Source organism: Gobius niger (genome assembly GCF_951799975.1).
Source record: "Gobius niger genome assembly, chromosome: 21".
In the NCBI taxonomy this organism is placed as follows: domain Eukaryota; kingdom Metazoa; phylum Chordata; class Actinopteri; order Gobiiformes; family Gobiidae; genus Gobius; species Gobius niger.
In genome coordinates this window covers 7,942,461-7,955,798 of record NC_136872.1, presented here as the reverse complement: position 1 = coordinate 7,955,798, position 13,338 = coordinate 7,942,461, and the positions used below count along the sequence as shown (strand labels likewise).

Below are 13,338 nucleotides of genomic sequence, written 5' to 3'. Positions count from 1 at the left end.
TGTCGACATCTGCTCCCGTGCCCACTGTTTTTCTTTTTTTTTATTATGGTATGAATGACGGTTATTTATCAGATCTGTGCTTATACGAAGACACGCCAGTGGAGATGTATCCATAGTAACTGCATCGAGTACTATAAACGTAAATGTTTGTTGTAAATGTCATGAGTTGTACATTTGAAAGATTGTAACTCAACAGATGATTAAAAGATAAAATAGCTGGTCACGGCTGGAGTCTTTCATCTCTTCATGTTTGAAAAAATGTCTTAAGCTTCTGGGATTCTGAGACCAGATTATTAACATCCAATTTTTATGAAAGAAACTGATCCTTTAGCTTTGACCATTGAGAACACTTGAAGTTAAAGCCACATTGCGTAACATTCCGGGCGTTACAAAATGAACTAAACTATGAATCTATGATGAACTTCAGACTAATGGTTAATTCATAATGTGCTAATAAGTAATGGTTGTTGAAACTGCACACAATTTTTACTCGGGGAAATTCAAAGTAAACAAACGAGGGACAGATGCCAAAGAAGCCCAACCTTGACAGACAATGAGTGGGAAGTGTCTCCACACGTTTGGAGCCAAAACACACACATAAAATCAGACTTAATCACACTTTTGTTACCTTTTATTAATTAACATGACTGGATATTCAAATGCATCCGAATGGGGCATGAGAGGAGATGAGGAGGTAGAACATGACGATGCTTGTGGAATACAATCGATAGAAATGGTTCGTACGTGACGAGTGAGGGTCTTTACAGTGGTACGACACAGTAGCCTTCAAATCAGTAGTACATACAATTACTGCAGAAAACCCAGGCAGGGCGGTCTCAAAATCCATCTACATATGCACACTCTGTAAACAGGGACTTGCTTCGAGCTTTTGAATGCACCACAGATGACAATATCTTTAACACTAATACGTTCAAATTGACTTCAATTGTAAACATTGTAGATTTGTAGACGATAATAAAGTATTTGATAATTCAAGTGTGAAAGTCTAAAGTCTAGTCAGCCAGTCATGCTTCTTATTTATTATTTGTCTATTTTCTTTTTGATCATTTTGGTGCCTCCTACTGGAAATCCTAAAATAATCTAGACTCTAATACTGCTCTTTTAATTCATGTTAAGTAAAATCTTGGTCCTTTTCTGGTTGTATAACAACCTAATCATTTACATTGGCATACTTGGCAAAACAGTGTAAGACTGAATGCTACATTTAGAGTCACAGGTCACTTCCACATTAGGTTTGCTTTTTCAAATGTTTGTTCTATGGTTTGTTCAAGTCTTTAAAAGCAGTGGCTCATGTTTTCAATAGACTTGTTTAGCACTTGTAGCATCACTGCTAAACGCAATGCAGTGGAAATGAGCACGTGCAGTGCATTCACGTCTGACTAGCGCTGTGTATGCTAAGATCACTGTTTACATGTACAAAACATCTTTTGCAATATATTTTCTAATAATTTAGTCCCTTACATGTCATGAAATTTACATCATAATGCAAAGGTCTCATTTTCCCTTCATTTCTGCTCATGTGGAACAAAGCAAGCACTTGATGCAAACACATCTCTTTTATACAACTAGTTTATCGCCTGTGTGACGAGGCTTAGTGTAACAGTGAAAAATACTGATCTAATATCAAAAAATGTATCAAAAAACGGCTAGTTTTTACACATCGCTATCAAAACAGAGCATATTGTGACTGTCTGAATGTAGTGCACTGATTTTGGACAATTACCTTTGTACAGGAAGCCACACAATGTTATATTGTACAAAAGTGTTAGTGTGACGTTTTAGTGCGCGTAAGAAGGTGCTGCTGGTTCAGTGAAGTTCTCCGTTTCTCGTAGCTGGAAGATATGACAAAAATAGAAGAATTAGTGGCTTGAAAAATCACTTGAAATGAGTTCTAAAGGCGTGGATTTTTAAATGAATACCTCAGAGTCGGAATGCCACTTGCCTAGGTAAAAAAGCTGCAAGAAGAGGAGAAATTGAGGTTAAAATGTCATATATTCAAAGTGCTCCTTGACATTTTGGTCAAAGTCAGAGCTGGGATGCTAGCGGATTAGGAGTGCTTAAGGATTCTGCAGCAGGCTAAACTAAAAGTGGAGAGAGAGAAAGATTGAGGATTTAGTTGACAATAGAAAAAAATATGTTGTCAGCTGGACACAGTGAGACACAGACAGAGGAAGAGAAAGATAGTATTGTTCTATGTCAAGCCACTTCAACACGTGGGAGAGGAAGTCACATGACACGAGTGCTCATCACAATCACCTTCACCATCACACTATATATAACTATACAACAGGTCTATACTGCACTGGGAATGGATTATTATCTGTGCATTTGTTTTAGATTTCTAATGGTCAGTTTACTTTACTAACAAACACAGAGCTCAATAGAGTCTGTGCACAACATGTTTTTGGCTAACTTCCTGTTGGCCAGTGTAGGATGAGACTAAGCTACTTCCTGTCCATTTTATTATTATTATTTTACATAAATTAAAAAATAGAAGAAAAAAAGAAAACATTATGAAACGTCAAGCCGAGTGCGTTTCAAAAAGATTAGTTCATATATTTCACCATTTGGTAGCATGAACTCAGTTAGCCGTTAGCTTTAAGGCTAAAAAACAGCTATAATCAGTGCTGGGGAGTAGCTAAATACATGTATTTAGAATACGTATTTTGAGGAACTATTTAGAATACATTGTGGCAAATAAGTTGGTAACAGGCGTGTAACAAGTGTAGCCCCTCTAATGAATGAATATTATGCAAATGAAAGTATTCAAAGTATTCAGAATACAGTACTACTGGATGGAATACTTAACTAAACACATTTTAATGCAAGTATTCAGTATTCTGTAACTAAATCAAAGTATTCACTCCAACACTGGAGATCACAACACAAGTGATCATCCAATAGCTGCTGGTTTCTACCATGTACTGTTTAAAATATGTATTTATTTCAGTATCTTCACTGCACTCACATTGTTGCCCCTGTGTGTGTGAGCATCTAAGGTAAATGAATGTGAAGCTCACTTTAGGAACCTGAGCAGGCTTCAAGGTGGGCAGTCACTTCACTGGACTCCTGAGCAGAAAACAAACCCTCTGTGCATGAGCTGCCAGTGAATCGAGGCCGTCCTTTCCACACTTGTCTATTTCAATTACTTGGATTTAATTGCCAGGTCAAACCTTGATTTGTAATCGTCACACGCATTTGAAGGCAATCTTGTATCCAAATAAAAATCGCTTTTGTTTGTGAGCTCAATATTATTTTTAATTGACTGTTGCAATTCGATCCATCTGCGCCCTTTCCGCCCATGTCCATTTAGATTAGTCTGTATTAAGTTCCCAACCCACACCTAATGTGCAATCAACAAACAGAATGAGGTCTGTAAATAGGTTGCGTTCACGTGGCATCATCACATTGTGAAAGGGCCTATAGATTTAATATTGTTGTAGAGGATCTTTGCAAATGAACTCAAAAAAAACTTTTCACAAAAAAAACAATCATGAAGGTATGATTGTCAGTTGAAAGACCTGTTCATTTTGATTCCCATACAAAGATAAAGATCGATACTGATTTATACCACTTTTTATATGGGCTGATATATAGGCTATACAATTTAATTCATATTTTTTTATTGGTTTATTTGGTCGAGTGCATGTTAATGAACACACATGGGTCTCATGCATGTAAACACGCCACACTGGATTGTAGCTTTGGGCTAATTTCCATCCTTCGACCCCATGCGCACTCTCATCCTGGCCTATTGTACATGTTTTTAGAGGTAGGGGAAACTGGAGTACCCAGAGGAACCCTACGCAGACACGGGAGGACATGCAAACTCCACACAGAGAGGACCCGTCCAGATGGGAATCAAACCTGGGACCTTCTAGCTGTGAAGGACGAGCGCTGACTGAAGCAATGTGTTCTTAAAAAGGCACACTGTGAAACATTTGGGATTTGCCATCAGTACAAAACCAAATGACCAGCTGTCCACAGAAAATGATATTTTTGCAGTGTGTAACCAAAGAATGGATCTGGAGGAGCATGTAACCAATATAAATCTACGTTTAGTCAACATCACCATGGAGACGAGCTGGAGACATCCCTGCTCCCAGTAAAAGTCTTTTTGAAGGTATTTATAATATCTATTTTTAGTCTATTTATTGGGTGAAATGTGTGGCTTTAAACTGATCGGAAGAAAAGCTGGTATCAATAGTTGCCCAAATGAGAAACGACTAATCGATTAATCGACGACTAATAGATTATTGAAATAGTCGACAACTATTTTAGTAATCGATTCATCGTTTTCTGGTTCACACAGACTAAAATGGAGCAAAAATGACATAAAAATGTAGTATTTTTGATGAAATCCCACTTTGTTTATATAGACATTTTGCTCATTGTAAATGTCATGAATAGAGCCTCCAACAAACATTTCCCTTTAGTTTACTCCATCAACACATCTTCAAGCAGCGCCACTTAAGCTATATGTGATTAAAAAAATAGAAAAAATACAATTTTCCTTGACCATTCACAGCCAAGCGACTACTCGATTAATCGTAAAAATAATCAATAGATTAATCGATTACAAAATAATCGTTAGTTGCAGCCCTACTCTAGACACTAAATTTAATTCATCAGCAAATCTGTGGGCCTGATCCCGAACCAAAAATGTGTTTCAACATATTTTTATTTTCTACTGAGATTTTTAAAATACTGTGAATCCATCAGAGAGACACAGGCTCGGCCCTCCATCTGCAATCAAACTCTGCAACATCGTGAACGCAACCTACTGTAAACCTCTGTGTCATTCTCCTGCATCTAGAAAACATTTAGGCAGCCCAGACCACACACACACACATACACACACACACACACACATACACACACAAAGACACACACACACCATTCGCCCCATGACAGCAGCGCTCTCTAAGTACGAGACACACGGAGCTCTCACACCCACCGGCGGCGTCACAGACAGCAGCATGTGTGCGAGTGCGTGTCTCATTTGTAGTACGCCGCTGCTGCTTTCTTGCTGGAGTGAGGAGGGAGTCGGCGCATGGAGAGAGGGGGGGGCACCCTGACGAAGCATGGAGGAGGAAGAATGAGGGGTGAGCGGCAGGTTTGGAGCATGTGATGACCAAAAGCTTTAACAGTGCAGCCAGCTCGCAAATGGAAGCACAGCGGGCGGCGTGACACACTTCAACACAGTGGACGGATAAAGTTGGTTATTTATGGTTTCATCATTTTCCATTAGAAATATTTAAATAAACCTCCATACTTAATGATAATGCATGGAGATACAAGACGCTGGATACAAATAGCTGTACATTCATTGATAGAAGCAAATGTGGGAAATGTAAATATTATTACATACCAGCTCGCCCGGACCGCTTCGATGTCACTCACTAGGTTTTGGGCCAAACATATCCCGAAAATCTGCCGGGAAAAAAAAGAGAGTATATCACACAAGTTGAAAAGTTACAAAGCTGTGGTTGTGTTGTTAATAGAACAGACCTGTAGTAATGCCACCCCGATGAAGATGCCAGCCACCAGCGTGAGGTTGTCCTGCAGCCACTTCTCAAACTGAGGGACGCAGCCTTTGACGTTGATGTAGTCCTTCTGCTCGGAGTCCTGAGAACGAAGAGGCCCAAAAACATCAAACACACTGGACACAGCTCTGAGATGATAAACCGATGATAGAGACACGCAGCGCAGACTTACCGGTTTAGCTCGAATGTCATAGCCACACTGGGTGTTTATTACATCCTCCTGAAAATCATCACAGTGGGATTTACTAACAGCAATAAAGACATGTACAATAAGGAATAAAAGAAGTTTGAAATAGAAAAGGCCCAACTAACTTCACACACCTTAGCCTTTGAAACCTAAAAAATGTATGTGTCATGAAAATACCGCAGTTATAGGAAGCAACTCTACAAAAGCTCTGTGGAAACTTTGTGGGAATCTCTGTGTGACGTATTCTGGGGTGTGTGATGGCGTTTTAAGTGTGGAGTGAGACAGGAGGCATTTTGAATTTGGGTGTTACTTTAGTATTCTACAAAAACAAATGAAGGACTAAATTCTGGCTGAAACGGATCTGACGAGTGTCGTACCGCGGGGTCCTTGGTGCAGCAGGAGAACGGGACGCCGCACTTTTCTCGACTGGGGTTCCCATCAGTGCAGTTGAAGTAGATGTTCAGGTTCCAGTCATCGGCTCCAAAGGCGCCGCAGCACTCCCACTGTTCGGTCACACGACAGGTCAGTATTAGAAACAGTTCAAGGTGCTTGGGTTTAGTCAGATTGTTGTTCTGTGGTGCAGGTGTTCTCCTTCCACTCATACAGTGGGAGGAAAATGAATGTGAACGCTTTGGTATTTCTCACCTTTCTGCCTAAATTGGTCATAAAATGTGGTCTGATCAAAATCAAAACCATAAGAATGAAGAAACAGTGTCTGCTTAAACTATTACCACCCAAGCAATACATGTTATCATGTTTTAATGGCCATAACATGTAAACATTCACAGGACAGGGAGTAAAAAGTAAATGAACCCAGGATTCTCACTGAACTGCAGCAGTTTTGTAAAGAGGAATGGCCCAAGATTCATCCTGATTGTTGTGAACGTCTAATCTGCAACTACAGGAAAGCAGCTATTTAGTACAAGGGATCACGTACTTATTCCACACTGTTGTGAATGTTTTTTCTGCAAAATATCTTGATAAACTTGTGAATTAATTTTTCCATAGCATGTTGTTCAGGCCCTGAGGCAACAAAACAGCTCCACACCATGATGTGAAGTGAACCATTGTATCAAATAACTGGCTGACCCTTGTTTTGCAGCAATAACTGCTTTCCTGCAGTTGCAGATTAGACGCTCACAACGATCAGGATGAATCTTGGACCATTCCTCTTTACGAAACTGCTGCAGTTCAGCGAGATTCTTGGGTTCACTTACTTTTTGCTCCCTGTTCTGTGAATGTTTACATGTTGTGGCCAATAAAAATATGATCAAATGTAAATGTTTGGGTGGTATTAATTACAGCAGACACTGTTTATTCATTCTTATGATTTTAATCAGACCACATTTTATGACCAATTTAGGCAAAAATGTGAGAAATTCCACAGCGTTCACATACTTTTTCCTCCCACTGTAGGTTTAAACAGGAGAATATAACACCAAACTCAATACGTTGAAAGGCTTAGATGGTATTTATAGATTCATAATTTCCCACGTACGTATTCCTGAGTGAAGTCGATGAGGTTCTGGAGGTCGATGTCGTCCCGATACGCCCGGATGTTGTTGTTGATGAACAGGTTGAGCTGGTCCTTGATCCAGTCCTTGAAGACAAAGGCCAGGATTCCCGTGGTCAGCTCCAGAAAGAAGATGATCCCCAGGAACACGGAAAACTACGAGCACAAATCATCCAGAATCAATACACAATCACCCTGGGTTGCCAGGTCAACTGGGAGACTGGGAAAAAACTGTCCCGAGTTTTTTTGCCTTGTTGTTTTCAATGTAAAATGGGCTGTCTTATATACATATATATATATATATATATAATAACTATTTAGAATGACAAAATCCCATGGGCTCTCTTGACTAGTAAAAAATATTGAAAATTCCAGCTGCGCCGCATGTCTGCTGGTTTTGGGCGGTTTTTCAGATATTTTTGGGCGGGTTTGGCTGCCCAGACCTGGCAACCCTGCATGGAACAGTTTAATATTCATGTTGAGGGCAGGGCAGAATTCTGTGGTATATATTAATATCTATCCACATGAAACACAAACTGGCATAAAGTGATATCTCTCTGTCTGCAAAAGTCAACTAAGGTTAAATATTAAGTTAAATATTTTTTAACTGGAACAGTTGGCGGTGAACTCACAAACTTGAGGAGGAAAGTATTCTCCCGCAGAGCGCCGATGCATCCCGCGAAGCCCAGAATGAACATGACGGCTCCCACCACCATGAAGAGCCAGACTGGGTCCAGACCCCCCAGGTCCGTGATGGACGAGATGTTGGACAGAACACCCTAAAGCGGGAGAGCATGGAGTTAATTTAGCCTGGTGAGGACAGATGGTTCCCCTGTCATCACTGACTTGCATAACACAATAACAATAACCCGAGTTTACCTTCTCACTCCATGCCCACAGTCCAATTCCAACCAAGGCCATGCCCAGCAGCTGGAAAACAATCACAACCATCATATGACGTGTGATGAAGATGTTGATGTGGAATGACACAGTTCACACAAAGGCACGGCCTCTTAGGTCAAGTTAAGACTGTGGAGCAGATTTACATCAATGTGTTGGTAATAATAGCATCAGTTAAATATGGTGAGCACATCTCTACATAAAAGATATAAATAGATCAAGCATTTTAAACCTAATCTTTGTCCCGCTGTATAAGTTATGAAGCTTATATTTGTCTCTCCAAACAATGGGGATTTTCCTTTGTTCATATTTTCAGTAAAAGTCAGAGTGGCCTGACTCGATGCCTGCCCCAACAACAAACAGTTGTTTGTAAATGATCCAGAATAAAACAGACTCGTGTAACCAGTTTTCCTGTTTTAGAAAGTCTGTTTTAATTCGCTTTCGTTCTTTTGTTTTCACACCATGTGCGTAATGACGCTTTCCCAAGTTTCCCACGCTCGTGTTCCTTTAAGATAAGTTATCTTGGCTTCTCCTGCTTGTGCATGAGCTACACTGAGCCTGTCCCTCTGCTCCTCGTCTGCTCTATATATTGTTTCATGTAGTATGAATGCAGCAGCTGACATGGAGGCGCTGAGCTGTCATTAGTTCACTACAAAAAGCCGATTAGCTCTCAGCTGAGAAGCGGCCGCAGCTGCGTCCTCCCTCCATGTTATTCCCACAGAAACACGCACAGAAACATGTTAAAACGAGCCGTGAAGGCAGAGCTGTGAACTTGAGCGCGGTGCTGTAAGATAACGGGCCACTGGTTAGGGCCTCCCCCCTCCCCGTTTGGCACAGGACGCGTAACCGGAGCCGAGGCGCAGAGAATAGGGCGGAAAAGACTCACCCAGAAAAGGATGTTGAATCCGAAAATGAAGTACTTGATGCAGCAGCTGACTTCGTGGCCCTTGTAGTGGTTCCCCGACATGTTTGACCATCGTCAGCTCGCCGGGACTGAGGGAGGAAAACACGGCCTGCTGCTCACAGGCTTTGTGTGAAGGATGGAGCAGGTTCAGCGCCGCGGGGAGGCATTTCAGTCCCGATCCCGAGCCGCCTCGAGCCGACAGCCGGCGGAGAATCGGTGAAAACGCGAACACAAAGTCCTGTGGATGGTGAGAGGCGACGTCCACCCAAAAAAAACAGGAGAAAGAGTCGATATTTCGAGCAGATTGCGCCCACAGATGAAGAGGCAACTGCTGCGCCCGAAGCTCGGCAGCGATTGGTCAGAGGACGACTTGAAAGACTGAAAGAACAGCCAATCAGATAAAAGGATGGGATGAGTCACTTCCGCTTTATTGTGTTATTATTTTTGTGAGTTTCGTTTATAACATGGCACGCGCACCAACAATCTGACAACTAAACAAATAAAACCAAATTGGACAAGGTTTGTTTTTGCTTTTAACACCTTAAAACGTAGAGATGAAAACACAAAACACCGACACAAACCTCTATCCGCACCCATTGTAGTATTCAATGTGTATTTAAATATACAAGTCGCCATACATTAGCAGGTCTCTTTGGTAAGTCTATGGGTCTATTGGAACAGTACATTTTCTCATCAGAAATGTGTGAAGCCAAATACTGCTCTGTAGCTACTGTTCGTCACAACATTATTATGAGGCATGACTCAATTTATTATGAAACATAAAATCAGTCAACAGCAAAAATCCCAAACTGTCTCCGATCAATCTATAAGTGTGACTTTACACTCTGTCCACAAGGGGGCGCTTCATACCAGGCATAACAGGCGCTGAAGCGCAGCTGCGTGTTTTTAATCATAAGCCGCATTTATGCATGAATATTATGCAAATTAAAGTGAAAGTATTCGAAGTATTCAGAATACAGTTCTCTTATTGGACAAAAATAATGGAATACGTTTCCAACACTTTAAGGCAAGTATTCAATATTCTGTAACTAAATACAACACTGGTTACATGAGCTGTTACCTTGAAAGTAGCAACAAGACCACAGTATCTTGCATTCATGACATTCCAGACTTTGATATTAAAATCTCAGGTGGGACCAGAGACACTTTAGAATAACTACACCTTATTTAGCCTTAATAAATGATGAATTAAGACTTAATTAATGAACAATTCATTAGTTAAGTGCGACTAACACTTAATAACTACTATTCATTATGAATTATGCTTTAACTGTAGTAGTTAAGTAGTTATAAAGTGTTAGTCACACTTAACTAATGTTGTTCATTATTGTTAATTCCTCATTTATTAAAGTGTTACCAAAATATCCAAAATGAAAATTCCCGTATATTGAACCTACTTTTTAAGTCAGGCATTGTGGGCAACATTTGTAATACAAGTATTTCTAACAGACAGTCCTTTGTGACCACCACTTTGCCACCATTGTTTTCTTAACTATAGTGAACAAGAACATTTGCCAAAAAATGTGTTGAATTTCACTCCAGTTTGTGTTTTTGTTTCATGTGGACAGGATTTACAGACATATTACCCCAAACCAGGTCAAAAGGACTAATACTACTATAACTCGTGCAGCTCGTATAGCAGGCCTCAGTTGGGTAGAATGGTCTTGTAGAGCACCAGTATGGGCTCTCTCAGGGCCCCTCTCTCCAGACAGTACAGACTCCGTGTCAGGGCGTCATGCAGGACCAGACTCCCGCTCTCATCCTTGTACCTCAGCTGGAAACCGATCATCTCCGCCGGCCTCACAGCTGCAGAGACACGGAACACGTCGTATCCAGAGGGGTGTCTCCGGTCCAGGCTCAGCAGCCTCTCCTCCAGGGCTGGACCGTGGGGGTGTAGAGAGCCGTCCCGGGACAGGGCCAGGGAGTGCAGGGTCACGGTCACGTTGACTGGGTGAGGGTGGATAGTCTTTCTGAATAGGACCAGCTCTGCAGCGAGGGCGGAGGGGAAGGCAGCCGTGATGTTGAACCAGATCCATCCAGCAGGGGCACCTCCTGGACCAGCTGCACAAAGTCACATTTAATATTGTTTAAGGGTTCTTATGGGGCATTATAATCGAAAACAGACAAAGAAATGTTAGGGTTACACTGGCTATATGCAAGATTTTAAGTGCAGTCAGAAAGCTGAACTCTCCCCTTCCCACCAGTACATTTAAAAAAAAGAAAAAGAAATTGCTCTATAAAGTGAACTGATTTCTGTGGGAAACAAACAATCCCATACCTTTACTACTGCGCACGCTCTGCACCAGGGTTCCATCTGCCCCCTCCAGGTCAGGACCCTGCAGTGAGCCCAGGCGCTGGTACAGCCTCCTCATGTACGGATGGGGCTTTCCCTGCACAATGGCGGAAATCTTATCGATATGTAGCATCTCCAGAATGGCTTTGCTCTGTGTCGGGTCGCCCTCTGTCAGCCTGCGATGGCCCGTGGACAGCAGGCCTGCGGCGGGACAGAGCAGCAGCGCGTTTAGAAACAGGTGCAGAAATCCTCCTCCTGCCATTTCCACTGCGGACTGTGCAGGGGTGGTTTTGGTGTTGGCACTTTGTGTGCCAGAGCCACGGGGGCTGTGTCAGGACTTACTGAAGCAGTGCCACTCTGAAGCATGCCAGGAATGTAGGCTACTTTCTTTCTTTCTTTCTTTCCTGAGCTGACCTGCCTCAGCACAAAGGCAGTGATAGTTTCATACAGCATAACACTTTACGTACCTATCCTCATTATGCATTATGACAGAGACAGGCTATGGTTATTTACTACACGGTTTTGCATACACTGCCATCGTACCCTTGAGCAATACACTTCAACCAACTACATTGCCTGTCAACCAGTGTGTGAGTGAGTGTAGTAGTTACAGTAAATTGGGATCTTAATATTTATTATTAAATATAGTAGAACAACTAGGAGTAGAGTAGAGGTGTCCAGGCTCTTTCACTGTGGGCTGTATATTGATGTGTGCACAACCTAAGGGCCACACACTGGGGGTCAACACAGTGAAACATTCAACAGACTGCATTTAGCAGCCATTTTAACATGGTTATTATCTTTCAGTGAAAAGTGAGAAATAGCGTAGAATGTATTATTTGCAGTATTTATTTATTTGAAAAGGAGGGACAATCCATATTAATGAACATGTTCACAAATGTAAATATGCCAGATTATAGCGGTATATTACAGTGGTCTGAGGGCCCATCACAGGTGGAGATCATCACCTGCTGATTAACACAGGTGGAGATCATCACCTGCTGATTAACACAGGTGGAGATCATCACCTGCTGATTAACACAGGTGGAGATCATCACCTGCTGATTAACACAGGTGGAGCTCATCACCTGCTGATTAACACAGGTGGCAATGATTACAACAATACCAAGGAGGGAAACAAAGCACATTTGAAGTTCACGATGCTTAGTTATAATATCTCATGTTTCATGAAAGCCAAATGTATGGGGAAAAGTAATAAGTTTGTTAAATTTGTCAAATTTTGGCTACAGACAGCTCCATCTGGTGGCAAAGTAACAAAGTGGAAAAGAAGCCTATGTTTAGCTGGATCCAAGTGGAACAATTACAGGTTAAAATGTATTTATTGTCCCCGTAGGGAAATTTTACCTCTGCATTTGATGCCACTGGGCCAACCCGGTGCTGTGGGCGACCGCGGTGCAGCGCCCGGAGCCAGGCTGTTGGTATCACCTGGCAGGATGGAGGATTCACCTATTATACATGTTTTTAGTGGTAGGGGCGTGCCCGGAGGAAACTTTCTTTTCCATTCTGTTTCCTTGCCACCAGATGGAGGTGTCCGGAGCCAAAATTTGACACATTTGTATTTGTGTTTCTTTGTATTGTTGTAATCATTGCCACCTGTGTTAATCAGCAGGTGATGATCTCCACCTGTGTTAATCAGCAGGTGATGATCTCCACCTGTGTTAATCAGCAGGTGATGAGCTCCACCTGTGTTAATCAGCAGGTGATGATCTCCACCTGTGTTAATCAGCAGGTGATGATCTCCACCTGTGTTAATCAGCAGGTGATGATCTCCACCTGTGTTAATCAGCAGGTGATGAGCTCCACCTGTGTTAATCAGCAGGTGATGATCTCCACCTGTGTTAATCAGCAGGTGATGAGCTCCACCTGTGATGGGCCCTCAGACCACTGTAATATACTGCTATAATCTGGCATATTATATACATATGCATATAT

The 13,338-nt window shown here is 41.8% G+C and overlaps 2 protein-coding genes across 3 annotated transcripts; both read right to left on the bottom strand.

Moving 5' to 3' along the window:
• Positions 1-27: 27 nt before the first annotated feature.
• On the bottom strand, positions 28-9,426 carry tspan5a (tetraspanin 5a). Of its 2 annotated transcripts, XM_079580728.1 has the most exons (11): positions 9,054-9,426; positions 8,147-8,197; positions 7,900-8,046; positions 7,253-7,423; positions 6,132-6,257; positions 5,740-5,787; positions 5,533-5,649; positions 5,393-5,454; positions 4,979-5,095; positions 1,941-1,976; positions 28-1,853 (listed from the first exon to the last, which is right to left on the bottom strand). In XM_079580728.1, the coding sequence occupies exons 1-9, from the start codon at positions 9,132-9,134 to the stop codon at positions 5,020-5,022; spliced, it is 879 nt and encodes a 292-aa protein (XP_079436854.1). In that variant the 5' UTR covers positions 9,135-9,426; the 3' UTR covers positions 28-1,853; positions 1,941-1,976; positions 4,979-5,019. The 2 variants fall into 2 exon arrangements, with proteins under 2 accessions (XP_079436854.1, XP_079436853.1); XM_079580727.1 differs by lacking the exon at positions 4,979-5,095.
• A 1,311-nt stretch (positions 9,427-10,737) lies between these two features.
• Positions 10,738-11,652, bottom strand: LOC306980584 (uncharacterized protein; the record flags this gene model as incomplete). Its single annotated transcript, XM_079580010.1, has 2 exons — positions 11,371-11,652; positions 10,738-11,153 (listed from the first exon to the last, which is right to left on the bottom strand). Exons 1-2 carry the CDS (start codon positions 11,645-11,647, stop codon positions 10,738-10,740), a joined length of 693 nt encoding a protein of 230 aa, XP_079436136.1. The 5' UTR covers positions 11,648-11,652.
• Between the last annotated feature and the right edge of the window lie 1,686 nt (positions 11,653-13,338).